General features: G+C 41.6%; 1 protein-coding gene across 3 annotated transcripts in view; it reads right to left on the reverse strand.

Moving 5' to 3' along the window:
- Window positions 1-25,768, reverse strand: part of INO80 (INO80 complex subunit) — a 121,453-nt gene that overhangs the window by 41,230 nt on the left and 54,455 nt on the right. For all 3 annotated transcript variants that reach the window (XM_014534798.1, XM_014534797.1, XM_005860256.2), the window contains 3 exons: window positions 11,742-11,882; window positions 7,010-7,235; window positions 2,238-2,365 (listed from right to left, as the gene is read on the reverse strand). In XM_014534798.1, coding sequence (XP_014390284.1) covers window positions 2,238-2,365; window positions 7,010-7,235; window positions 11,742-11,882 — 495 coding nt within the window. The remainder of the gene's footprint in view (window positions 1-2,237; window positions 2,366-7,009; window positions 7,236-11,741; window positions 11,883-25,768) is intronic.

The following is a 25,768-nucleotide window of genomic DNA, read 5'->3' on the forward strand; positions in this document are numbered from 1 at the left end:
GGGGATGTCCACTTGCCAGCGGGGAGCAGGCCTAAGCTGCAGTTGGACATCCTTACCGCTGCTGAGGAGGCAGGAGAGGCTCCTGCCACCACCTCTGTGCTGGCAGCCATCAGCCTGGCTGAGCAGAGCTCCCCCTGTGGTAGCACACTGACCACCAGGGGGCAGCTCCTGCATTGAGTGTCTGCCCCCTGGTGGTCAGTGTGTGTCATAGTGACCAGTCATTCCCAGTCGTTCTGCTGTTAGGGTCAATTTGCATATTACCTTTTATTATATAGGATAGAGGCCTGGTGCACGGGTGGGGGCCGGCTGGTTTACCTTGAAAAGTGTCCCGGATCAAGGTGTGGGTCCCGCTAGGGTGTCTGGCCAGCCTGAATGAGGGGCTGATGGCTGTTTTCAGGCTGGCCACACCCCCTTCAGGTTGGGGGTCCCCACTGGGGTGCCTGGCCAGCCTGGGTGAGGGCTGAGGGCCGTTTTCAGGCTGGCCACAGCCACGGGCTGGAAGCAGGTATCTGGGATTTATTTATCTTCTATAATTGAAACTTTGTAGCCTTGAGTGGAGCCCAGTGCTGGCCAGGGCAGGCGGGAAGCTTGGATTCCTCCATCGCCGGGGGCAACCTAAGCCTCCTGATTGCTCCAGCTCTGTTGCCACCGTCATCTTTGTGATGGAGTGAGGGTTAATTTGCATATCACTCTTTTATTAGATAGGCTAGTGAGTAAATTGTAAATTGACCTCAAATATCATTGTTATCTCTTGCTAAAAAAATTGCCAGATTATTAAAAAAAGAGCCTGCTACCAAATTCAAATAAGCTCATTGCAAAATTCAGCAAGCCAGCCTTGCCTCCCAAAGAACCTAAAAATTACTCCCTATTGCTACCCTTCATCCTTCTGTACGGATATAAAAATATGATCTCTACTTTCTTATCCCAAGATAGGGATAATCATGGTCCAATTTCCACTTATTACCAAATATTCCCTGGAGTAGCAGGTTAGAACAGAAAGCCTTAGATGCATAAAATCTCCATGGAAAAACATGAGAATATTTATACAATACTGATATCCAGATGCTTTAGCCTCTCCACAAGTGGCTTTCCAACATTCTTCCACCAAGGATTTACTCTAATGGTTTGTGATTATTTGTCCTCTCATTCACTCTCCTGTTTCAATGTCCATGGCTTCTCTCCCTCAAGTAACAAGCAACTACTCAGACAACAAGAAAATAGAGAGAATGTCATCAGAGAAGTAACTAAAGAAACAAAAGCTGCCTTGCAAAATAAGACAACTATATCTTTCACCATAACCCAGTAGTTGTCAATTTCAGTTGCATATTAGAATTACCTTAGGAGCTTTTTCTTATTTTAAAAACATATTTTATTAATTTCAGAGAGGAAGGGAGAGGGAGAGAGAGAAACATTAATGATGAGAGAGAATCATCGATCAGCTGCCTCCTGCACGCCCCTCCCCCACCACTGGGGATCAAGTCTGAAACTCAGGCACGTGCCCTGACTGGGAATCTAACTGTGACCTCCTGTTTCATAGGTTGATGCTGAACCACTGAGCCATGCCAGCAGGGCCCATTTATACATTTTAAAAATTAATATTTAGAGGGTGGAAGAGAGAAACATTGATGTGAGAGAGAAACATTGATTGGTTGCCTCCCGCACATGCCCCAACAGGGGATTGAACCCAAAACCCGGGTATGTGTCCTGACCAGGAATCGAACTGTGACCTCCTGGTTCATAGGTCGACATCCAACCACTGAGCCATGCCAGCCGGGCACCTTAGGAGCTTTTAAATGTCCTGATGCCTAGGTCTCATTCCAAACTTATTAAATAACCAGACATCAGTATTTGTTAAAGGTCCCCCAAGAGATTGAGAACCATTACATTAACTCAAGATGAAAGCCGCTTTCTATTTTTTTACCTAAAGAAAAAATCACAAATCTTATTTTCCATATACAATTTCAGAGGATTTTTCAAGAAATTCCTAGGGTCTGATGTACTTTAAAATTAGGGAATTTCTTCCCTAGTAAAGGAAGGGAGTAGGGGGTGTTCTATTTCATTGGAATAAGGAAGCGGAAATCCTTTGCATACTCTCACATCTGCCAGGAGTTGCTTCTCCTCCTTTACAGACAGTAAAATCATCAAGCTGTTTGAGTTCTCATTAAGCAGGAGTAGTATTAGTCATAGATATCTGATTCCTACAAGATGTCCTAGGTTGCCAAGGTTCCTTCTCCTACCTCCAGTAGGTCTATCATCCTGGTCATCTGGGAGTAGATAAGGACCCTATGTCCTTGAGACTTGAGCCGAGTCAGCAGGACATCAAGGGCATACAGCTTTCCACTGTCAGTGATGAGGCTCTCCTTGCCTAGGGAGAAGAAAAGGGGGGAAGGGGAAACTGTATTTAATTGAAGCAGCAAAATCACTCACTGCAAAGCTGTATGCAGCCAAAATTATTGCAACCAGGATGCGAATAATCATGAAAGCAGGAAAGTATTCTAGAGGAGAATGCAAAGCACTGTTAAATAGTGATCCAATAGTGCTCTGGGAAGAAATATCCTGAAAGAGGGAAGTGTAGGTACCTTCCCAACCGATAGTTCCCAATCAGACACAGGCATCTGAAAACTTCCCCACTCCAACCCTCACTCAGGTACACATGGGCATTTAAAAGTGATGTCCATGTCATATCTTCTGTAAGTGACCTGAGAGACCTGCTGTTTCTTTTTCCATATTATCTCTCAATATCTGTTTCTGCTAGTCTTGTGGCTAAATGGTTTACTTTCTGGAAGTATGAGAATGTAAAGAAACAAGGCCTGCTCTTGCCAACCCCTGGAGTCACTTAAACACCAAGAAATGCAAATAAACATACCCTCTTCTGCCTTTTATTTAAAAAATATTTTTATTGAACTTTAGAGAGAGAGAGAGGAAGGGAGGGAAAGAGAGAAAGAAACATCGATGTGAGAGTGAAACATTGATCGGCTGCCTCTTGCCCTCCCCCGCAACCCCTCCACTTGGGATGGAGCCTGGAACCCGGGCATGTGCCTTGACCTGGAATAGAACAGGCAACCTCTCAGTGCATGGGACAATGCCCAACCAATTGAGCCACACCAGCCGGCTCTTCTGCCTTTAAAAAAACAACAACTCAACTCACTCTCCTGGATGATTTCAAATAGGTTGGCTGGTAAATGCCATTATCCTAAGCTATAATTTAATAAAGACACTCTAGGGCTTGTTCAGCTTTTTAAAAAGATGTTGGGTTTCTGTGAAATGGAAGCTGCTTTCACTCACTAACTTGTACTGTCTCCTTCCTCTTCCCATTAAAAAAAAAAATAATTTCAGCCAAAGATCTTAAAGAATACTTAACTCACAAATTTTCATCTTATCCATTCAGTATCATTCAACTCCCATCACATTTCAGGAAGTAGAGTTTCCTGTTTGCAGACTGGTCCATAAACATGCCCTGAACAATTGCTGTTATTAAGAGGGGAAGAGATGAGGCTTAAGGGGCTGGGAGATTTAAGAGCATATGTGGAAGTGACTGGGGAACACAAAAAGGGAGAGAGAAAGGCTAAAGTTATTATACAGACAACTAACTGCTAAAAGTAAAAAGGAAAACTATTAAGAAAAAAAAATAGTCTATCCTTAGTTTCTGGGTTTGAACCCATGGATTTTCCTCAGAACTGTGAAGCAATCTAAGGGTTCTCAATGGTCATTTCTCAGTTCTTGTTATTTGCCAAGTGCACAATTATTGTATAAACTGAACAAGAACGGATGTGCTGACAGCACCATAACAAATCATCAGCCACTCTGTTTTGCTACAAAAGCCACAGGCCCTGGATGTTTACTCCTCTGCACTGTAGCCTGCCTTTTCCCACCTTCGGAACGCTGCCAGGCTACATCTCTCCCTCCACCCCTCCACCCCCTGACGCTGTGACACACACCTTTGTTCAGCCTCTTTGTTTGGTCCTGTTTAGATTATTGAAATGCTCTTCTTTTTGTTGGTCTCCTTACCAACACAATCAAATGACTGCAGCTGGGACAGAACTAATTGCTAAGCCCTCTCTCTGGCACCAGACAAGGAGGCCTGTACAAATTCCAAGTCTGATGAGGGAGCAATGCTTTCATAGCAACTTCAAGGTTTTCTTCTTGTCACAATTACCCTTCTCCTTTAATTGGATTCCCCAGGGTCCCTCAATTTTGATGGCTCCTAAACATTCCCCACAGAGCTACCAATCAATTTCAGATAATAAGTTTCTTTCTTTTCTCATTAAAAGCACAGCAAGGTGAAAAAAAAAAAAAAGCCCATATATTTTTCAGTCATTGAGCAAGAGTGGGTAAACTAAGCTCATCTGATTTTTGCAGCCTGCTAATCTCTCTCCATTTGCATATACTCCCTCAACACAAATATTTAAGGGTGCACAAATGTCTTGCATCTGAATTTTGAGAAGTTTCAATTCATCTCAAAATCATGATTCAATGACTGTCACATATTCCTGCTTCCCACATCTATTTTATTTTGCTAAATAGAATGAACTGATGCTAGAATTCCGAAACCTCAGAGATGATGATGTGCATACACTTTGATAGACAGAACTCTGATGCACCTGAGAGAAGCAAGAACTAGTACCTGTTGTTAGCCTGTTATTGTGTAGGGGGGGGGGGGATGTGGAAGTGGACAGACTGGATTTCTTTGGATTGCCCTGAAGGAAAAGGCCTAAGAAGAGACTTCTGTAAGTCTTAAAACACTTAAATAATGAACAGCATTTGTTTTTCTGATGAACATGATAGATAGAGGTAGTCAGCCTCTAGTAATTGTCCTTATAAAGATATGCAGGAAAATTGGTTTCTTTGTATACACTGGTGTCTTCTGGGCCTGGCGTCCTTTACACAATTTTTTCGTTTTTGTTTTGTTTTGTTAATCTTCACTTTCCATCGATTTTTTGGGGGGGGGGGGGGGGAGATGGAGAGAGAAAGGGGGAGGGAGAAAGACAGAGAGAAACATCGATTTGAGAGACACATCAATTGGTTGCCTCCCGATCATGCCTCAACTGGGGTAGGGATTGAACCTGCAACCCAGGTATGTGCCCTTGACCAGAATAGAACCCATGACCCTTCAGTGAGCAGGCTGACGCTCTAACCATTGAGTAACTCAGGCCAGGGCGGTTACCCAATTTTTTAAGAGCTACCAAAGTTGCATTGGGCAAGAGTACGGCCTATTACTAAGCAGGGCGTAGAGCCAAGAACACAATTTCCTAGAAATTAGGCTGATTTTGCCAAGTCAAACCTGTGCCCAGCCCCTTCTTTAAAACAGGAGCTCAAGAAAAATGTTGAAATGAGCAGACTTACTTTCTTGCAATCTTTCCTACAATTCTGTCTTATATTCCTATAGTCTTATAATATTTTCACTTTGATACAGGTTCTTACTGACCACAGTGTAAGATCCTGCTCAGAGACAAAACGAATGTGTCTCATGGCAGTAAAATCAGGGTAACATTAAATAGTATCTCCTTTTACCAAGGGGAGGAGACTAGACTTTTGAAGGGATTGTAAATCCTTCTTCCAGTGAACATGGAGACACATTCAATGTGTGAAATCCAGGAGATTTTGGTTAGTTTCTCAAGGACCATAATGGAACCAACCCTTCCTAGGAAAATAGAAAATGTAAAAGTACAGAGAAAAGAGATAAACTATAGGTTTCCAGTGGCTCCCTCCCCTGCTGCCCTGCCCCAGCCAGTCTACAGAGCACAATAGGGTCAGTGAGGAGCTGGTTGGTTCTCACAGTAAACAGCCAGTGAGGCTGGTGCTTTTTATCGATGCGAAAAGAACTCAGACACTTCCTGCTATTTAAACAAGGTCCATTTTTCTTTCAAAGAACAGGAAAAGCCACAAGAGATTCCCACAGCGCCAGCAATAAGTCTTCTACTCCTGTACTGGGAACTAAGCAGCCAGAATGAAGACAGGAGAAAGAAGAAATATGGTGTTGTCTTGCTTCTTTCAATACCTGTGTTCATCTTCTGCCTGGGATTCTGTGGTTTTCATACCTGCTGGATTCTATCCCTCTATTCCCACCAGTATTCAAGCATTCTTTATACTTGGGGTTTCCCTCATTTTACAACAATATATCTTCACCCACTGCTTTCACATGTTCTAAGCCAATTATGAGGCCATTTACAATACTGTTCTCATATACCCAACCTACTACAGCAGGTTGACCCGAAGTCTTTTGACATTTGACAAAGTTAACATTAAAATGGAAAAACCAGGTCTTAAACCCTAATCCAGTTATCTCTTAGAAATAGCAGATTCTTTCTTTTGAATGCTTAGCTCTAGTTTACTTCCGCTATATGCCAATAAGATGAATACAATAAAAATATCAGAGAGTGTGGACAACCAAAACTAACACAATAGCTCTAAGCTACTGCTTCAGTTTGCCTGCAGGTGTAAGCAAAGAACATGAGCCCATGACCCCTGTACTCAATTTCCTTAAAAGTAGTCTCACTAAAGCAAAGATGAAAACCTCGTTTCCTTCCAACCCATGACCACGACCCCGGGAAGACTGGGAATCTGCTAGCATTTTGACACAAAACACACTGTTTTACTTCTGGTTATCACTCAGATCTCCAGCGTTTCATGCAGGACACTATGCTACTTGAACTAGGCTTTCTGTGAGTGACGACATTCTCCTTCATCCCTTTGGCAATGGCACAAGACAACCATACTCACGTGACTGAACCTTTCTACCAAGTATATTTCTACCTCCTCCCCTTTTGTAAGAGTAGCGTTCATAGCTATAAGCTTATCAAAGGAGAGTAAGCACAAATCTAAAACACATTTCTCTCTACTCAAGTCACAAATTATTTAAATATACTTACCAATAAGTTACTAAGGGCAGAAGAAGAAACAGAAACCCAAAACTTTGAATTCCCAGTATCTGAAACCACCACATGGAGCATCTCCCTGGTTTTGTCCTTGCCAAAGCTGTTAACATATTTCAAGCAAACAGAGGACTCACCTGGAATCCTGATGAAAGACCAGCCATTCTGAGGCCTGATGCTCCACAGTCCTCCAGCTGGCTCTGGGAAGAACTGGGACCGTTGATTTAGCCAGTCTGCTGCCAGTTCAGGGGCCCCATTCAACAAACACTGCTTGGCTGCCAGACTCCCTCCTTCCTTCAGCACTCGCCGCTCATACTCTGCACTTCGGTCATTGCAGTAAGAATCCAATGGCACTGCGGTGACCTACAGTCAGAGTCAAATGAGATGGTTCTTTCACATTTTCCACACCCACTAAGCCCTTTGGGAACCTCAACTTTGAAATCAACTAATTCTTGGGCTATGTGTTTTACCTTCCCTGTTCTAACAAACTAAACTTTCCTTAATAATGACTTAATGAGCCTTCCCAGGTAAAAGGTCAACCTCTTATAACATGAACCTACAACAAAACTAAAGATCCAAAGAGTGTTGGAGTTCGTGGATAAACTGGGATACCAGGTCAGGAATAATTCTATCATTCATATATATATGATGGCTTTGCAACTCCCTTCACTGCTGGATGCTGCTTTGGCAAAGTTCTATTTGCCAAATAGACTTAGAAAGTATGATTTAAGTAGAAATGGACTTGTTGCCCCCTATTAGACCTCATGAGTTTGCTGCTTATGTATTCACAACATGACATTCTACGATTCTGTGTATATATTGACCCAGTGCTCCTGCCAAAGAAGCTTATCAAAACATTTCACTAAGAACTGTTTTTAACAAGCACCCCAACATCTTAGGCTGAGCCTTGAAAATACTGCCACGGGGTATATAAACAGTCAGCTAGCTTACTATGGAGCTGCAGGTGTCTCTGCTGAGGACCAGAGAATACCAAAACCAGAGAAAGAGCATCATTTACCAAAAACCACAGAATATGCTCCCGATGAAGCTGACCTGAGTTTGCTAGGGTGCAGTGCCATCTATGGTCCAGATGCAAAACTACAGAGGGTCACAGCAAGCTGAGCCCCTAGAGCTCCAAAATGCAGACAGGCTCATACAGAAATTGGCTTATCCAGGTAGCACTAAGAGAAGGTTTTGATCATCTCATATAACATTTATCCTCTCCACAGTTTATTTCCAAGTTATATTTTTCCCACTGAAAGTTGAGCACAGGCAAATAAATACTGAAATACAAAGCAGGTGGAAAAAAATTGGGTGTTTCCCTGCTATGGTTTGTCCTGACAGTGGCCCAGCAGATAATGGATCAGAGCTGACATCTACCCTCTGAGTCCCAGAACCTCACAATCAATATCTGCTAATTCCATAAAAATAGCTAAGAAAGCAGTGGTTTGGACTACAGAAGTATGACCAGTTCTATATATCTCAAATAGCATGCATACTCTTGGATGAGTAAAACAGCCTATGAGAGACTCATACTGGCCAATTTTACACTCAAAGATAACTGCTTTGGGTTGTTTTGTTGTTTATTTTGTAGATCAGCAGAACTTATATAAAAGACTTTGGGCCCACAGTCTCAAAATGAAAAATCAAAAGCTAGAAACTTAGCCTGAAAGAACACGATCAACAGTGACACAGGGGAAAACGTTTTCCCTGCCTGGGACTCAGTACTAGGCAGTCTTAATAGTTTAAAAAACAAACCAACTTTTTTCAGTTATAAACTTTCACCTATTTCCCAACTTTCATTTTGCTGATATCCTTCCAAGTCCAGGATTGAAACTGGGAGGTTTGCAAGGCACAGTTCTTAGTGAAATATTTTTTAATGTTTTGATAAGCTTCTTTGGCAGGAGCCCTGGATCAAGATATATGCAGAATCATAGAATGTCATGTTGTGAATACGTAAGCAGCAAACTCATGAGGTTCAAGGGGGGCAAACAAGTCCATTTCTACTTAAATCCTGCTTTCTAAGTCAGCTCTGTCCTAGATAGACAGCCTTGACCCACATGGTCTTCCTGATGGTTCAGAAACAGGGGGCAATGAAGCATGACATACTATTTTCCCCTTCCCACAAATGGAAATGCATACTCCTTTCAGTACCACATAAGCTAACCTGTTTCTTGCTTCATTAACTTCCTAAACTAAAGTATCTCAGGGGCTGCCTCCTCAAGCATTCAACGCGTCCTTCCTGAGGACACGTATATTCCTGCTCTAGCTCTAGGAAGCGTGACCGCTCCAAGCGCTACAATTTTTTAATAAGATGAATTTCCAGGTCTAGTTTATGACCCCTGCAGAATTATGTTCTGGGCTAATGAGAAAACAGCTCCTATAATTCCTTCCTTAATGGCACAGTTCTTCCTGAACTGACCCTAGTTTTCATAGCATGTGCCAGGAAAATTTGTCTTAATTCAAGGCCAAGGTTGAGGATTCAAAGGAAGTCAGTTTCTCTCCATCACAGATGGGTGAGAAATAAATATAATTAAGACATTGCATGAAATGTTGCCTTATACTCCAGGCCTGATCTCAAAGGTAAGAATTTGTGTATGTGTATATAAAATACCCAGACATGTTTAAAGCTCTTTTTCCTGTCCTCATAACCATCATGTAAGTACTCCCATTTTCAGGAGGGGCTGAGTAGGATGGTGGAAAGGAGCCCTTTCGTCCAATAAAAGCTTTCTCCTATTCTAACTGCTTCCACATCTTTATACACTATGGCAGTCTTCAAGCTACTTTTTATTGTTTTTTATGGAAACAGCAGCACAATGCATGACAGTTTAGACCAGCAGTTGCCAACCGGTGGTCCGCGGACCACTGGTGGTCCGTGAGGTCTGAAAGGTTGGCAACCTTGGTTTAGACTTCTACCTCCTCCGAAAACAATACTCTGAAGTACAGTTGGGGTGCATATGTGTGACTATGTTCAGAAAATAGAGTTGTTCTTCAGAGTGGTTGACTATAGACCTTGGAATGGTAAAAACAAAGAATTTTTATGTCCATAAATGCAATTATAGTTCAAGGCAGTTCACTTTTTATTGGCTCCATAAAATACTGGGAATATGAAAAGTAAAAATATCTTGACATACGGCTCTCAAAAATCTATACTTCCTCTTCTCAGGCCTCGCGGTATACACATCATATTAGGAGAGTGAGACGGAAACAAACCACATAACCATGAAGCCTGAAGGCTGCTTTCTATGGAAGCACTTGGCTTTAGATGTTTCCTAAAAAAAGTGCATTTCTCTGTATCAACTGGATAATCAATGTAAATCAAATGAAGAGGACAGCAGCAAGGGAATCAAATTCATGTAACACAGGACCAGCAGAAAGAAATCTAGGCAGGCAGGAGTCCATGGGACTCAATAATATCATCTCATTTCCAGTCATCATCTTTCTTTGGACCCTCTGCCGGATTCTGATCTTTGATAACTTAATAAAGATGCAAGCTGATATAAATGATGGTGGGAAAAATCACTAAGGAAGATTCAAAAGACTCTCCCTTCTCTGAATAGAACTGTGAAAAAGTAAACTTGCTAGGATGAGTGGAGGAAACAAGAAAAAAGCACACAGAAGGGTAAGAAATGTCAGCCTCTTAAAGAGTCTCCTGGCTATGAAAGTTGCCCCTTAAAGCAAAAGAAAACAAGACAGAAAGACAGAAACTTGATCTTTGCTCAAACCAAAGTCTAGTCACATCTCTACTCTGCTTCTCTTCCCTTCATATCCTTCTTTGAGGTTGTATCTGGCATTGATTAATAAGGACAGAAAGAGAGAAGGTGTAAGCAAAGTAAACCACCACAGTATGCCAAGGGGGCAGCCTTTGCAACAATGCTGTCAACAATCACCGGAGTGCCCTGTTTTAGTAAACAGGTGATAGGAAGAATCCAACAGTGCTCAAAGTTAAAACTGCAACATAAACCCCCAGTCTATAAATAAGACCATGACTGCACAACAGTCACTTTTCAGAAGGAACATACTTGTGAACCACAGTGCAGGCAGGACTGCTGAGGAAAGTGAGAACACCAGACTAAGAAGTTTCTTGAAGCCAGAGTGTTATGTTTCCTTTTGTTATTTGGAGACTGCGCTGAGGCGATAAGGCCAGATCAAATCTCCCTGCCAATCTGGCCCCCTCCTCTGAAAAACCCTCAAAAACCTCAATGCAGGTGACAAATGGCTCCCTCTTCTTTTCAAATATTCCACTGTCCCTGACCTGTTGTCAAATATCACAATTGTTGTTGGGTGATAATCTACCTGACAGATGGCTTGCTGCCATGGTAGATTAGAGCCCCTGACTAAATGAGAGGAACTACAGAGGAGAGACAAGGTCAGGGGGAAAAAACCACAACTATCTACCATTCAACTATTCTTTTTAAATTTTTAATTTTTTAATCCTCACCCGAGGATATGCCTTTACTGATTTTAGAGAGAGACGGACAGGTGAGGGAGGGGAGGAAGGAGGGAGGGAGGAGCAACGATGGGTTGCCTCCCTCATGTGCCCCGACAGGGGGTTCAAACCATAACCTGGTATATGCCCTGACTGGGAAGCAAACCCATGACTTCTGGGGCATAGGAGGCTGCCTCCAACCAACTAAGCCACACCGGCCAGGGTCAATACAATTCTTAAACTAACCCAGTTCAAGGTGAGAAGTGCTGTCTTGGGAAAGCCAAGACTGTGGTGAGGATGCTTTTTCTAAATACTAAGAATCTGTATGTTTCTCAATATCCAAATAGCTTAAAACAGTCGTTTAAGATATGGATGCCTTGAAAATTTGTTTATTTCTTCCAATACCATCTACTTTGTCTCTTCCCTTCTGTGGCACTTACTCGTGGACTGGCCACACACAAAAAAGATGGTAGCTCAGTGAGCAGGCAGCAACGAAGCGAGGAGGTAGCTGATCTCCGCTGATGGATGACCTGGTCTGAGTAGCCACTCACTGCTTTACAGTGGCTGCTGAAAACCAGAGACTACAAAACAAAAAGTCAAATTAGTGCCATTGATAATTATGGTTAATGTAATCAAAACTGGGGAAAATATCACAAGTTAAACATCTGATTTAAAGGCATTCTTACTAGTATATATTATTAATTCTAATAAACAAACACTACTTATAACCAAAAGTATAATATAGACAAAATCCATACTAATTTCAAAATGTGGTTTTATTAAAGTACCTAAGCATCATTTCTAATTCTACCTTTTTCTGGAAAAGATGCTGTTAATTATAAATGGTGATACAAAACCTTCATTAGAGAAAACACTATGTAATGTATGTGCAGGGACGTTTGGTTCATTTGTTATACCATGGATGCAAACTCATGTCTTTTTTTTTTTTTAAATATGTTTTTATTGATTTTAGAGTGATAGAGGAAGGGGGAGGGAGAGAAACATCAATGAGAGAAACATCAATTGGCTGCCTCTTGCACAACCCCTACTGGGGATCGAGCCCGCAACCCGGGCATGCGCCCTGATCAGGAATCAAACCGGCAACTGCTCAGAGCATAGGGCAACAATCAAACTGAGCAACATCGGCCAGGGTGCAACCTCATGTCTTGAGTTAAAAACAATGACAACCAACAAAATTTCCTTCTAAATTTTTCTTTAAGGCAAATCTGCTTAGCATCACATGTGTGTACTAACATAGTGCAGTGTAATTCTAGTGAGGTTAGCTATTTTATTTATGCAGTGACATCAATACAAGTGGTCAGGAAGAAGAAACAGTATCTCTTTAGTTCCTCTACCTATTATTTAAAAAATATAAATTCTTCATTTAGATTACTGTATCAAAAGTACATTTTCTTTTTAGTTTCTTTTATTGTTAATCCTCACTGGAGTATAGATATTTCCCCCCTTCCTCATTGATTCTTTTGAGAGTGGAACGAAAGGGGGAAGGGGAGGAAAAAATATCCATGTGGGAGAAATACACTGATTGGTTGCTTCCTGCATGTGCCCCAACTAGGCCTGGGGATCAAACCTGCAACCCAGGTACATGTCCTTGACTGGAAATCGAATCTGAAACCCTTCAGTGCTCAGGCTGATGCTCTAACCACTGAGTGATGCCAGGCAGGGCAAAAATACATTTTCAGAGACTCCACAGCTCACGTTAAAGCTTCAGTTTACAGCCATTCATATAAAGTATGGAATTTGTCAGTGAGATTACATTATTCTATTTTTTAAAACATATTTTTATTGATTTCAGAGAGGAAGGGAGAGGGAGAGGGAGATAGAAACAACGATGAGAGAGTCCCACTGATTGGCTGCCTCCTGCATGCCCCCCACTGGGGATCGAGCCCACAACCTGGGCATGTGCCCTTGACCGGAATCGAACCTGGGACCCTTCAGTCCGTAGGCCGACGCTCTATCCACTAAGCCAAACCAGCTAGGGCTACATTGTTTTATATAACAGATGCAGTTCTTTCTTCAGTGTTAGACATTTATTGTTGGATCCTCATTTTTTATTACTTCTGTTTTACTGGCTTCTTAAATAAGGCAGGTTGATAACTTAAGTAACTGTATAGATGAAGATAATACACAACGTAGTCAAATTTATACATTGCTGTAAAGTCAAGAAAAAACAAACAAACTGCTAGATGAACAGTTACCAGCATCCTCTGCAGGACAATAGCTATAGTTCCAGTACCAAAAACTTCCAGTACCATATCTTCAAGGTGTCTTTATTCAATACATATCTTCTCCCAAAGTAAATGGGTTCTTTAGGATCACAGTTTGAGAGAAGTCACCTCAAGTTGTCTAGTAGGACATGTGTATCATAATCAGTTTCCATGAAACAATTAACATCTAAATAATGGTCATGAACAAAATAAAAGGCTTTAACTGTCTCCAGAACAGGTGGGCCAGCTTTGGTGGTTTCTAATCACACCATAGGAAGTCTTTACAATGCTTTATTACAATAGTGGGTCCATGTAGTTTTGCTCAGCCAGTGGTTGAGCATCGACCTATGCACGAGAAGGTTGTACAGTTCGATTCCCAGTCAGGGCACATGCCCCGATTGTGGGCTCAATCCCTGGTGTGGGGCATGCAGGGGGCAGCCAATCAATTATTCTCTCTCATCATTGTTTCCTTCTCCCTCTCCCTTCCTCTTTGAAATCAATTAAAAAAAAACAAAACCTAAAAAAAATACATGACACAAAAAACCACACCACCACCAAAATAATGGTGGGTTCATGTAGTTTTGATGTGCTTGACCTTTTTCTCTAGATATTGAGGTCCCTGTTATTACCCACAAAAGAATTTGAAGCTTCTGATAGTTTTTTGTTGTTGTTAATCCTCACCCGAAGATATTTTTTTCCATTGCCTTTCAGAGAGAGTGAGAAGGAGGGAGGGAGGGGGAGATAGATAGCCAGGTATGTGCCCTGACTGGGATTTGAACCCACAACATTTTGGTGTAGGGATGATGCTCCAACCAACTGAGCCACCCAGCCAGGGCTTACCTAAAGACTTTGAATTCTTTACTAACTTCTAAAGAAAAATAAACAATGTCTCTGTCAGGGATTTCTTAGTCACCCTCATTTTAAGTATTCTCAAATGGCAAAAACCAACAGAACCCTATTTTTATTTCACTCCTAGCTGGTTTGGCTCAGTGGATAGAGCATCTATTGTCCTGCGGACTGAAGGGTCCCAGGTTCGATTCCGGTCAAGTTCACATGCCTGGGTTGCAGGCTCGATCCCCAGTAGGGGGTGTGCAGGAGGCAACCAACCAATGATTCTCATCATTAATGTTTCTCGCTCTCCCTCTCCCTTCATCTTTGAAATCAATAAAAAATATATTTTAAAAAATCCTTAAAATAAAAAAAAATGAAAGAATAAATATTTCCTTCAATTATTTTCTCTTCAACATTATAGTTATTAATAAGAAAGGGATACAAATTTCACGGTAGAAAGTCCTTTTAACACAATATGTCATTTGTCATAAAGTTCTGGAAAAAGTCCAACAATTCTATTTCCAGAGATGGTCATTCTCAAATTAGGACATGTTCACTTATCTTATAGGAGCTAGGTTAAAATGATAGTCTCATCCTAGCTGGTTTGGCTCAGTGGATAGAGCATCAGCCTGAGGACTGAAGGGTCCCGGGTTCGATTCTGGTAAAGGGCACATGCCAGGGTTGTGGGCTCGATCCCCAGTAGGGGGCGTGCAGGAGGTAGCTGATCAATGATTCTCTCTCACCATTGATGTTTCTATCTCTCCCTCTCCCTTCCTCTCTGAAATCAATAAAAATATATTTAGAAAAAAAAGATGGTAGTCTCATTGGAAGTCACTAAGTCAAGGTGATTTATAAACTTCTGATTCCTGATTAAAAAAAAAAAAATTCACAGGTCAAAATGTTCAACATATACAGCCTTAGCTTTAGAGAAACCCTGACTGCTGCTGCCCTATTTTACTCAATCTATACTTTTCTAGATTATATTCTTTTAACATTGATTCTACTCAACCTTCCTTAGTACAGCGAGTCCATTAATGGTACCACACTATCCACATTCTCTTCACATAAATGACATGAACTGCTAGACACAGAAAAATTCAACATGTAACAAAGAAGAACACAAAGGACACCTTAAACGCCACTGTGTAGGAAGCTTAAGGGGATAGGACAGAAATGAAGGGTCATTATTTCTTTAGTCTACTTTGGCCTAAAACAAATTAGAAAAAAAGAAACAGAATGTCACACTATAAGAGATGTAACTTGGTTATAATGTGTCCTAGGTTTTGCTATTCTGTTGTCCCTTCCTCATGTTTTTGAATGTCTCATTACATTGTTGACAATGGCAGCTGTATGCATCTTGCTGCCAGCAGTGAAATCAGGCTTTTGTAATTCTTTTGGCCCCATGTAAAAGTCAAGTGAAAATAAGTAGGGCAGAATGATAGAAAACACAGACGTTTTCCCCTCAGATACAGACATACCCATTTATACATAAAAATAAAAAAAAATAAAAAAAATATATGTATATTGATTTCAGAGAGGAAGGGAGAGGGAGAAATAGAAACATCAATGATGAGAAACATTGATGGGCTGCTTCCTGCAACTCCCCACCCCCATCCCCAATGGGGATCGAGTCCGCAACGCAGCATGTGCCCTGACCCGGAATCGAACCGTGACCTCCTGGTTCATAGATCGACGCTCAACCACTAAGCCATGCAAGCTGGGCCCATTTATACATTTTTAAAATTGATATTTAGAGAGCAGAAGGGAGAGAGAAATATTGATGTGAGAGAGAAACATTGATCGGTTGCCTCCCGCACATGCCCCGACCGGGATTGAACTCGAAACCCGGGTATGTGCCCTGACCAGGAATCAAACCTTTCAGTGTATGGGAAGATGCTCCAACTGAGCCACATTGGCCAGAGCTAGACTTACCCATTTAAAAAGGGTTCATACTTTGCTCTCCATGTCTTATTTAAATTTAAAAGCATGCTTATGTTAACATTAGTTCTTCGTTACTTAGAAACTGATTTTTTTGTTCTTAAATAACATCAAATTTAGATATAGAGAAAAGGTCTCACTTTATTTTTTAATGAAAAATTTTTTTTTTATTTCAGAGAGGTAGGGGGAGGGAGAGAGAAAGAGATAGAAACATCACTGATGAGAGAGAATCATTGATCAGCTGCCTCCTACACACCCTTTATTGGAGATTGAGCCCGCAACTGGGGCATGTGCCCTGACTGGGAATCAAACTGTGACCTAATGGTTCACAGGTCGATGCTCAACCACTGTGTCACACTGGTTGGGCAAAAGGTCTCATTTTAAGTGAAAGGGCATAATGTTTATAAATCAACTGCTAGACTACATGGATTCTATTTTCAGAGATATTCTAAGTGATCAAACAAAAAAGGGGAAAGTAAAATAGAGACAAAGCCTGAACACAATGTCTTCCCAGGGCTTTCTACAAGAGGTGTTGGCAGCTCTCACAATCTAAGGAAATGATAGACAGACAGACAGATAGATAGACAGATAGATAGACAGACACTGTAGTTGCAAATTAACATTTAGCGAGGAAGTTTTTTTTTTAAATATATTTTTATTGATTTCAGAAAGGAAGGGAGAGGAAGAGAGAGATAGAAACATCAATGATGAGAGGGAATCATTGATTGGCTGCCTCCTGCAGGTTGGACCAAGCCAGCAACCCAGGCATGTGCCCTTGACTGGAATCAAACCCGGGACCCTTCAGTCCGCAGGCTGACGCTCCATCCACTGAGCCAAACCAGCTGGGAGCGAGGAAGTTTTTGAAAACTTCCTGTTTGGGGGATTCTTCATCAAGAGTCAAAGCTCTCTAAGCATTTAATAGAGAACAGTGTTTAAAACTTAAACACACACCACTCTTTAAAAAATATTATGTTTAGATCCTTTTGTATATTTTAAATTCCAAAATCTGAAATGCTCCCAATTTCATGAGGTAGTTAGCTTACTACAGATGGAGCGTTTATAAGCTTTCAATACATATGATGCCTAATTACCATGAAAACAGTTTCACTGAGACTGAGACAGGAGATGGAATCAATGCTGGTACTCTGTTCCTGACAATCATCATTCTTAATGTAACATTTAACTGGTTATAGTATAAAATCTGTTTTCCTCCCCAAAAGATGGCTAAATGGTATATTTCCTACAGATTCTGGTTTTTGTCTTTATTCTTCTAAAAACAATGTTAAAAATAAAAAAGATTCATATGTGTGAGACTTGCATTCTTTTTTTTTTAGACTTGCATTCTTTAATCCCTGCAAAACCATACAACAAAGGAGTTCTGGCTAAAGCCCACAGTGGCAAGGGAAGTATGTGATAATAAATTTATGAAAGTTTTTAACTAAATACTATTTCTTCCTGAAATTCTCACCAGCAAAGTAGGGTGGAGCACAATGAAATTAATTGGAACATAGCATAACAAAAGAAGAAAATATCAGATAAGCATTCATGTCAAGAAAGAGATTTTTTTTTAAATATATATTTTATTGATTTTTTACAGAGAAGAAGGGAGAGGGATAGAGAGCTAGAAACATCGATGAGAGAGATCGATCAGCTGCCTCCTGCACGTCCCCCAGTGGGGATGTGCCCGCAACCAAGGTACATGCCCTTGACCGGAATCGAACCTGGGACCCTTCAGTCCGCAGGCCGACGCTCTATCCACTGAGCCAAACCGGTTCGGCAAGAAAGAGATTTTTAAAAGGCCCCAAACTTTGTTCAAAACAACAGTGTCATCTGTTAGTCCCTTGATGTTTATGTATTATCCCAAAGGCAATATTATGAGGATGGTACTTGAACTCTGTAACACAGAATTCAAATTTCATATTCACTGCCAGGTAAGAACAAGGGTATACTGGAGGGGAAAAAGGAGGTTCTCACTGTCCAGATTCATTACATTCATGCAGGGTCGGGGTGGGGGTAAAGGGAGAGGAAGACGTTAGGATTGGGTTAGAATGATGAATATGATCTCAAGTAGTATGTGATCTGAGATAGCTTACCAAGAATAAGATGACAACATGTAGCTAAGTCAACACTCATTATCTGTCCTCAGAAGAATAAGAACAAAGCCTTCACCTCAGTTCTGATGATAGAAAGCTGTATTTAGAAGACAGGCTACTGGAACAATACCTACTACTGCTTATAAAAGAAATGAAGGCATAAAAGGAAACAGAATGAAGGATTCTCGGCCTTAAGAGGATAAAGCTGGCTATGTGAAAATTGATTCAAAGCTAATTTGGTAGCTATAAGGAATTTTATTTTATTTTTTAAAAATATATTTTATTGATTTTTTACAGAGGAAGGGAGAGGGATAGAGAGTTAGAAACATCGATGAGAGAGAAACATCTATCAGCTGCCTCCTGCACGCCCCCTACTGGGGATGTGCCCGCAACCCAGGTACATGCCCTTGACCGGAATCGAACTCGGGACCCTTCAGTCCGCAGGCCGACGTTCTATCCACTGAGCCAAACCGGTCAGGGTACAAAGGAATTTTAATTCAAAATTATTATTTGAATAGTGCAAGAGAAAGATTCCTGACACACACTTCTGATTTTAGCATTTCCCCCCTCTCTCTTTTCTCAGGTCTGTCTGAGAATAACACCAACCTTTACTTTTAAGACTGATCTTGAGCATTGAATCTAGATTCAACTCAAATGTTCTTTCATCAAAACTTTGAAACGTAATTTGTGTTTACTTAAATATTAAAAAAAGGCTACTCTACTTCCTAGTACCACAAAAGAAAAGCAAAACAGAGTTGGAGAAACAGCATCTCTTCAGCATTATGTTTATGAATAATAAAATTTATATAATCAGTTACCAATTATGTAAATTGGCAAATCAAAATGAAATGAAAGATACAGAATAGAACATAGCTTGCAAGGAAAAGTTTTGCTCACATGGGGTTAGTTAGGTCTTAAGAGCAATGAATTCCTGTTGAAAATGAAAGCCAGATATTATACTGTATATAATATAAATACAGTTGACATTTGCTATGGCTAATAAAACTATAGACAAATGAATGACCTGGAGAGCAGGGAGAGATACCAACATCTTCTCCAGTTTAAGAACTTTCATGGTGTCACAGTCAGAACCTATCTATAGCCTAAGACAAAATCTCAGAACAGTGAATACCAAAACCAACTTTATAATGAAGTAACCAATATAAAGGCATCAGCCCAGCAGTAAAAGTCTATGGTTCTTTTGAGATGTTCACAATTTTTTGGATACCCCTTTCTTCAAAAGGTGGAATGTAATTCCCCTCCCCTTGGGTGTGATTTAGATGTAATGTCTTCCAAAACTAGCTCATAAGGCACTGTGGCTCCTTCTTACTCTTTTTCTCTTGAGTCATTCACTCTGTGGGAAGCCAGCTGCCATGCCATGAGGACATTCAAGCAGCCTCAAGGAAGAGTTGATACAGCAAGGAACTGAGGCCTCCAGCCAACAGCCAACACCAACTTGCCAGGCATGAAAGTGAGCTACCTTGGAAGCAGATGCTATGGCTCTAGTCAATCTTTCAGGTAACTGTAACCCTAGCTCAGTGGTCGGCAAACCGCGGCTCGCGAGCCACATGCGGCTCTTTGGCCCCTTGAGTGTGGCTCTTCCACAAAATACCACGTGCGGGCGCACACGTACAGTGCGAATGAAACTTCGTGGCCCATGCGCAGAAGTCGGTTTTCGGCCTGGACGAAACAAGTATACAAGACGAGTGTGGATGGGAGAGTTGGAAGGGGTCGACCTCAGCGAACGTACCTCAATCAGATTGAGGACGTTTTTAGCAAAGGCCAGCTTAGGAGTACCCTAATTAAGTTAATAACAATGTACCTACCTATATAGTTTAAGTTTAAAAAATTTGGCTCTCATAAGAAATTTCAATCATTGTACTGTTGATATTTGGCTCTGAGTTTGCCGACCACTGCCCTAGCTGTTATTTTGACTTCCTAACAGCCAGAACCACCTACCTGAGCTGTTCCCAAGTTCCTGACCAAAGAAACTGTGAGATATTAAATGTTTATTGTTTTAAACTGCTAGGTTTTGAGGCAATCTGTTATGTAGGTATCCTATATAACAGTGACGGTGAACCTATGACACGCTTGTCAGAGGTGACACGCGAACTCATTTTTTTGGTTGATTTTTCTTTGTTAAATGGCATTTAAATATAAAATAAATATCAAAAATATAAGTCTTTGTTTTACTATGGTTGCAAATATCAAAAAATTTCTATATGTGACACGGCACCAGAGTTAAGTTAGGGTTTTTAAAAATGCTGACACGCCGAGCTCAGAAGGTTCGCCATCACTGGGTTAGGATCTTGCCTGTTCGCGCTGAGGTCAGAGCCTGGAAAACCTTTCGCCACCTGCGGTGTTTCCAGCACACGCAGCATCAGGCCCCCCTCGTCTTCCTCCCGCGGTGGCCAATGTGGGTGTGATTCTCAACCGAAAAACCCACGTCGACTTCACAGCTGGCCACCACCAGCCCAGCTCCCTCTCGGTGACAACCACGACCCCTCTGAGTTCCACCCCAGGTCCCCCCCTCCCCGGGCTGATGGGGGGATTAGCAGGGTAAGCAGAGGACAGAGATGGAGCACGCTCGGAGGGTGACCTGCCAGGATTCAGGTCGGCTCAGGGCAGCTAGTAGATGCTCAGTAAACGCTTGCTGCGTGAACAAATGAACGCAAGAGCAGAATCTGGGGAGAAGAAATCTTCATCTTTTCTGTCCGAATTTCAAACCCCAGAGCTGGCCAGGGCCAAAGGGTGCTGGAAGGACCCAGCAGATAGGTGACGTGCACACCAGCCTGGTGATGGCTGCCTGGAGGAGGAGCCGCCTGTCCTGGTCACCCAACGCCCGCCTTTGCCACCTGCCACTCCTCCTAGTGCAGAGCCACCAGCTGGGAGAGCCCTGGGGACAGTGGAGGCCACGTGTCTGGCTGCACAGCTGAGGGCACTGAGGCTGAAAGAGGCTGTGCAGGGCCAGGCATCTCCACTCCTCACGTCTCTTTCTCTTTGCAGCTTCCCGCTCCCCATACGCCCATCCTCCTGCCTCTCCCAGGAGCCTCCAAGTGTCCCAGGTGGATGTCCCCCGTGTGAAGAGGCCTGCGGCTTGGGCTTCAGGCCCTGGCTCCCCAGCTTTCAAATTCTCGGACTCCTTTGAGCCCCTGCATTCTCATCCGTGGGGCGCTGGTGGGGGTGGGGTGGGGGGAGCAACAGTCCCTGATCCCAGCTGGGTGAGGCCTGGAGGCAGGAGAGGGCGTGAGAGGCGCTCTGGGACTGGGAAGGACGATGCCTGGAGGGAAAGCAAAGGTGAGAGACATAAGTAAAATCAGAGTGTGTAGGAAAAATTAAAGGGAAGATATCCTAAAACTTCCAGGAAATCTCCACCAATGAAGCAAGGGAAAAATAAATGCCTCTGTGAGCAACAAACCAAACCCCCCATGCACAAATCTTCGTGCACCGGGCCCCTAGGCTATATAATAAAAGCCTAAGCAACCATTAGGGCAGAACGACCGGTCACTATGATGCACACTGACCACCAGGGGGCAGACGCTCAATGCAGGAGCTGCCCCCCGGTGGTCAGTGTGCTCCCACAGGGGGAGCACCGCTCAGCCAGAAGCCAGGTTCACGGCTGGCGAGCACAGCGGCAGTGGTGGGAGTCTCCCCTGCCTCCGCAGCAAGGCTAAGGAGCAGCGAGCCGAGCAGTAAGGAGCCAGCAGGCAGGCGGTAAGGCGCGAGAGGTCCCGAACTGCGAGAGGGCGCAGGCCGGGCTGAGGGACCCCTTTCCCCCAGTGCATGAATTTCATGCATCGGGCCTCTAGTAGAAATATAGGGGCTAATATCTACAATTGACCCTTTTTACAATTACTCTTGAGATTTCTATACATTAACTACTTCCTCAGTGTCAAGAAGTACATTTAGTTCTCAGCTCAAATGCAGAACAAAAATACCTGATGTACAAAAATAAAAAGAAATCAATAAATGATTAAACAAGTTACCAATACTACCCATGTTTCCCAACCCATAAGAAAAAGTTAGAATTCTTCACAAAATTCTATTTTAAATACTGAGAAAGATTATACTTTTTTTAAAAAATCCTCTCTTGAAGATATGTTTTTATTGGTTTTAGAGGGAGAGGAAGTGGGGGAGAGAGAAACATTGACGTGACAGAGAAACATCGATCAGTTACCTCCCGTATGCTCCTTGACTGGGGATAGAACTCACAACCTACATAAGTGCCCTGACCAGTAATTGAACGCTTTTTGGTTTATAGGATGATGCTCCAACCGAGTCACTCGGCGAGGCCAAGACTAAACTTTTACTTTTAGGCTGAAGGACATTCCCTGAGATAAGAATACACACCAAGTTCCAAAGAGAAAAGCAACAATAATACAATGCACCAACACTCACTAGGTCCTTCAACAATCATTTATTTCACCTTCTAAGTGCAAGATGCCTAAAATAACCAGATCACAAAGAGAAGAGCGACTATATAAAATGCCCAAATATCTAAATTGTATTCTTACTTGGGGGTGGGGTGGGGGGGTGGGTAAGGAATGAAGAAAAAAAAGACAACTGTGTAACAGTGCCTTTTTTCATGTTAATTAAGTTTTTGTCTTTCTGGACATCATAAAACATTCTTTATGCTAGAGAAGTATCTTTCTATTAATTATAGAGCTCCTACCATTATTCACTAGCAGTGGTTCTCAACCTTCTGGCCCTCTAAATACAGTTCCTCATGTTGTGACCCAACCATAAAATTATTTTCGTTGCTACTTCATAACTGTAATGTTGCTACTGTTATGAATCGTAATGTAAATATCTGATATGCAGGATGGTCTTAGGCGACCCCTGTGAAAGGGTCGTTTGACTGCCAAAGGGGTTGCAACCCACAGGTTGAGAACCGCTGCACTCGAGTTTTCTACCACATAAATTACCCCTGACTCTTGGCGGTGTACATCAACATTTACCACAATAAGAACGATAAGAAAAACAGTGGCGGTAGCTATCAATGTCATTGCCAAGGGAAACATTTTCTGACCCAAGGAGAAACCTGCCACAGCAAATCCAAAAATCAAAATCGTTAATCCAGTAAAGAAGAAAAAGTATTGTTGCAGAATCTATATGAACACTTTCTTTGGATTATTCTCTGCAACAGAGTCCGCTGACCATAAACTCGAGGTGTCGCGATCATGATGAGTCTTATCTTGGTTACTGCAGCTCTTGAATAACCAGAAAATTCAAACTCCTTACAAGACGAGATCAACTTTTATACTCTTAACTAATGAATTTTGGAAATCTGTACTAAAGGATAAGGTGTCCAAAATTTCCTTCTTTACTCTTCTTTGCAAAACAAACAAAACCAATTTTCTCTAGATGAATGTTTCTTGAATAAGAAAAATGCAGTTAAGAGAAACCTCTATGAGAAACAGTATAATAATGGTGAGAGGCATATTCTAACAAGGCCACTCTTGGGGGATGGTGCCCACAATAAAACTGTTCAAGTTTGAATCAGTTGGTTCTTTCAAAATCACCTATTTTTATTTAAACTATCTTTGAATATCAGGGACATAACAGATATATACCAAAATATACTAAGACACAGGTGGACTTTGATCACTAGAGCTACATGTCAGGGTAACTCTGGAATGAAATAAACACACTGCTCTCTGAGCAACTTCTGGTCTTCTCTTTCATATTCAGAAAGTGAGACTATTCCATAAAGTCCAAAATGTCAGTTCCTGTCCTTTCCTACTATTACAAGAATGATCCAGAATCTTCTACATAGTGACTTCTCTTTATCTAGTCCTCTAGCTATTCTAATATTGTGCAGTCATCTAGTACTGTATTTTTCAAATCATGAGTAGGGATGGTCATGAAATTATTTTTTTAAAATACATTTTTATTGATTTCAGAGAAGAAGGGAGAGGGAGAGAGAGAAACATCAATGATGAGAGAGAATCATTGATCGGTTGCCTCCTGCGTGCCCCCTACTGGGAATCAACAACTCGGGCATGTGCACTTGACTGGAATCAAACCTGGGACGCTTCAGTCCGCAGGCTGATGCTCTATCCTCTGAGCCAAACAAGCTAGGGCATGAAATAATTTTTTAGTAGGTCCCCACCAACATTTAAAAAAAGAAAAGAAAAAACAACCAGGGTATACTGTATATGTGGTTACATATAGTTTTGTGAATTTTCTGTTTTAAAATTTTAGGTATGTGTAATATTTGGTATATCTACATACTTATCAGGTGGTAACATAAAATATTTTTTACTAGAGTCATGATCACAATTCAGTAGCCACAGATATAATGGGCTTTATTACATGTTTAATAACTGTTACACATGGAGTTTCAACAACATAATTATTTAGAACCTGGGCAAACCTTTAAGGCTAGATACCATGTAAAGATCATCCTGCTTATTTGAAAGCAGAGAGTTCTTAGGATAGATAGATCAACAAATTGCAAAATGCACTGCTTGATTGGTATTTTAATATATGTATGCTGTAGACTAAAAGCAGAACAGTGTTTCTACACTTACATAATTAGCTTTCAGCTACCTGTGGCCTACTAGCTCAGTAACTCAGTATACATTCTAAGCCACTACAAGAGCAAATATCTATCCATAACAGAAAATAAAATTTAAAAAGAGAAAAAGGAAGTGACTGTAACTTCAATTAGATAAACTTTCAGATTTCACCACCAATTTCCCATAAAGCATATTGCCCACATCTGAATTTCTCAGAAAATTCATTAGTTGTTATAAGGACCTCTCTGAACAGGTGCTCTGAACACACTACTATATTTTCATAAAGCATAAGAATACAAATAAGTGATGCTTATCTTTGAGTGTTAAATTAAGGTGCAGGTATCTACAAAGGGGCATAACAAACCCTTGGGAGGACAGTGCTTTCTGTACCAAAAATAAAACTACTAAAGCTTTATAACTGTAGTGTAATACTATATATTATTGAATGCCAGGGGATTGATCTGTAAGAGGTTAGGTAACTCTTCATTAGACAGATCAATATTTCACTTGTAGGAAGTCATTCTGCCACCACTGACATTATTCCAAACAGGCTGGGACCCAATTCTATTCTCTTTTTGTATTACTTATCTCCAATAAAGTACATGGAGCAATGTTTGAAAAATCAACTGAGAAAACAAAAGATAAGAAAATCATATGGGTTCTCCAGTGTACAGGGGGCACACACCAGATCCAGCCAAAGAACATCCGGTATTTGATAGCATTTAAGACTAATGACCCAGGCAGGAGAAACCAAGATGGCGGCATAGGTAAACACCGGAAATTGCTGCCTCGAACAACCACTTCAAAAATACAACTAAAAGACAAAACGGACATCATCCAGAACCACAGGAAGGCTGGC

The sequence above is a fragment of the Myotis brandtii genome, unplaced genomic scaffold (genome assembly GCF_000412655.1).
Source record: "Myotis brandtii unplaced genomic scaffold, ASM41265v1 scaffold133, whole genome shotgun sequence".
NCBI lineage: Eukaryota > Metazoa > Chordata > Mammalia > Chiroptera > Vespertilionidae > Myotis > Myotis brandtii.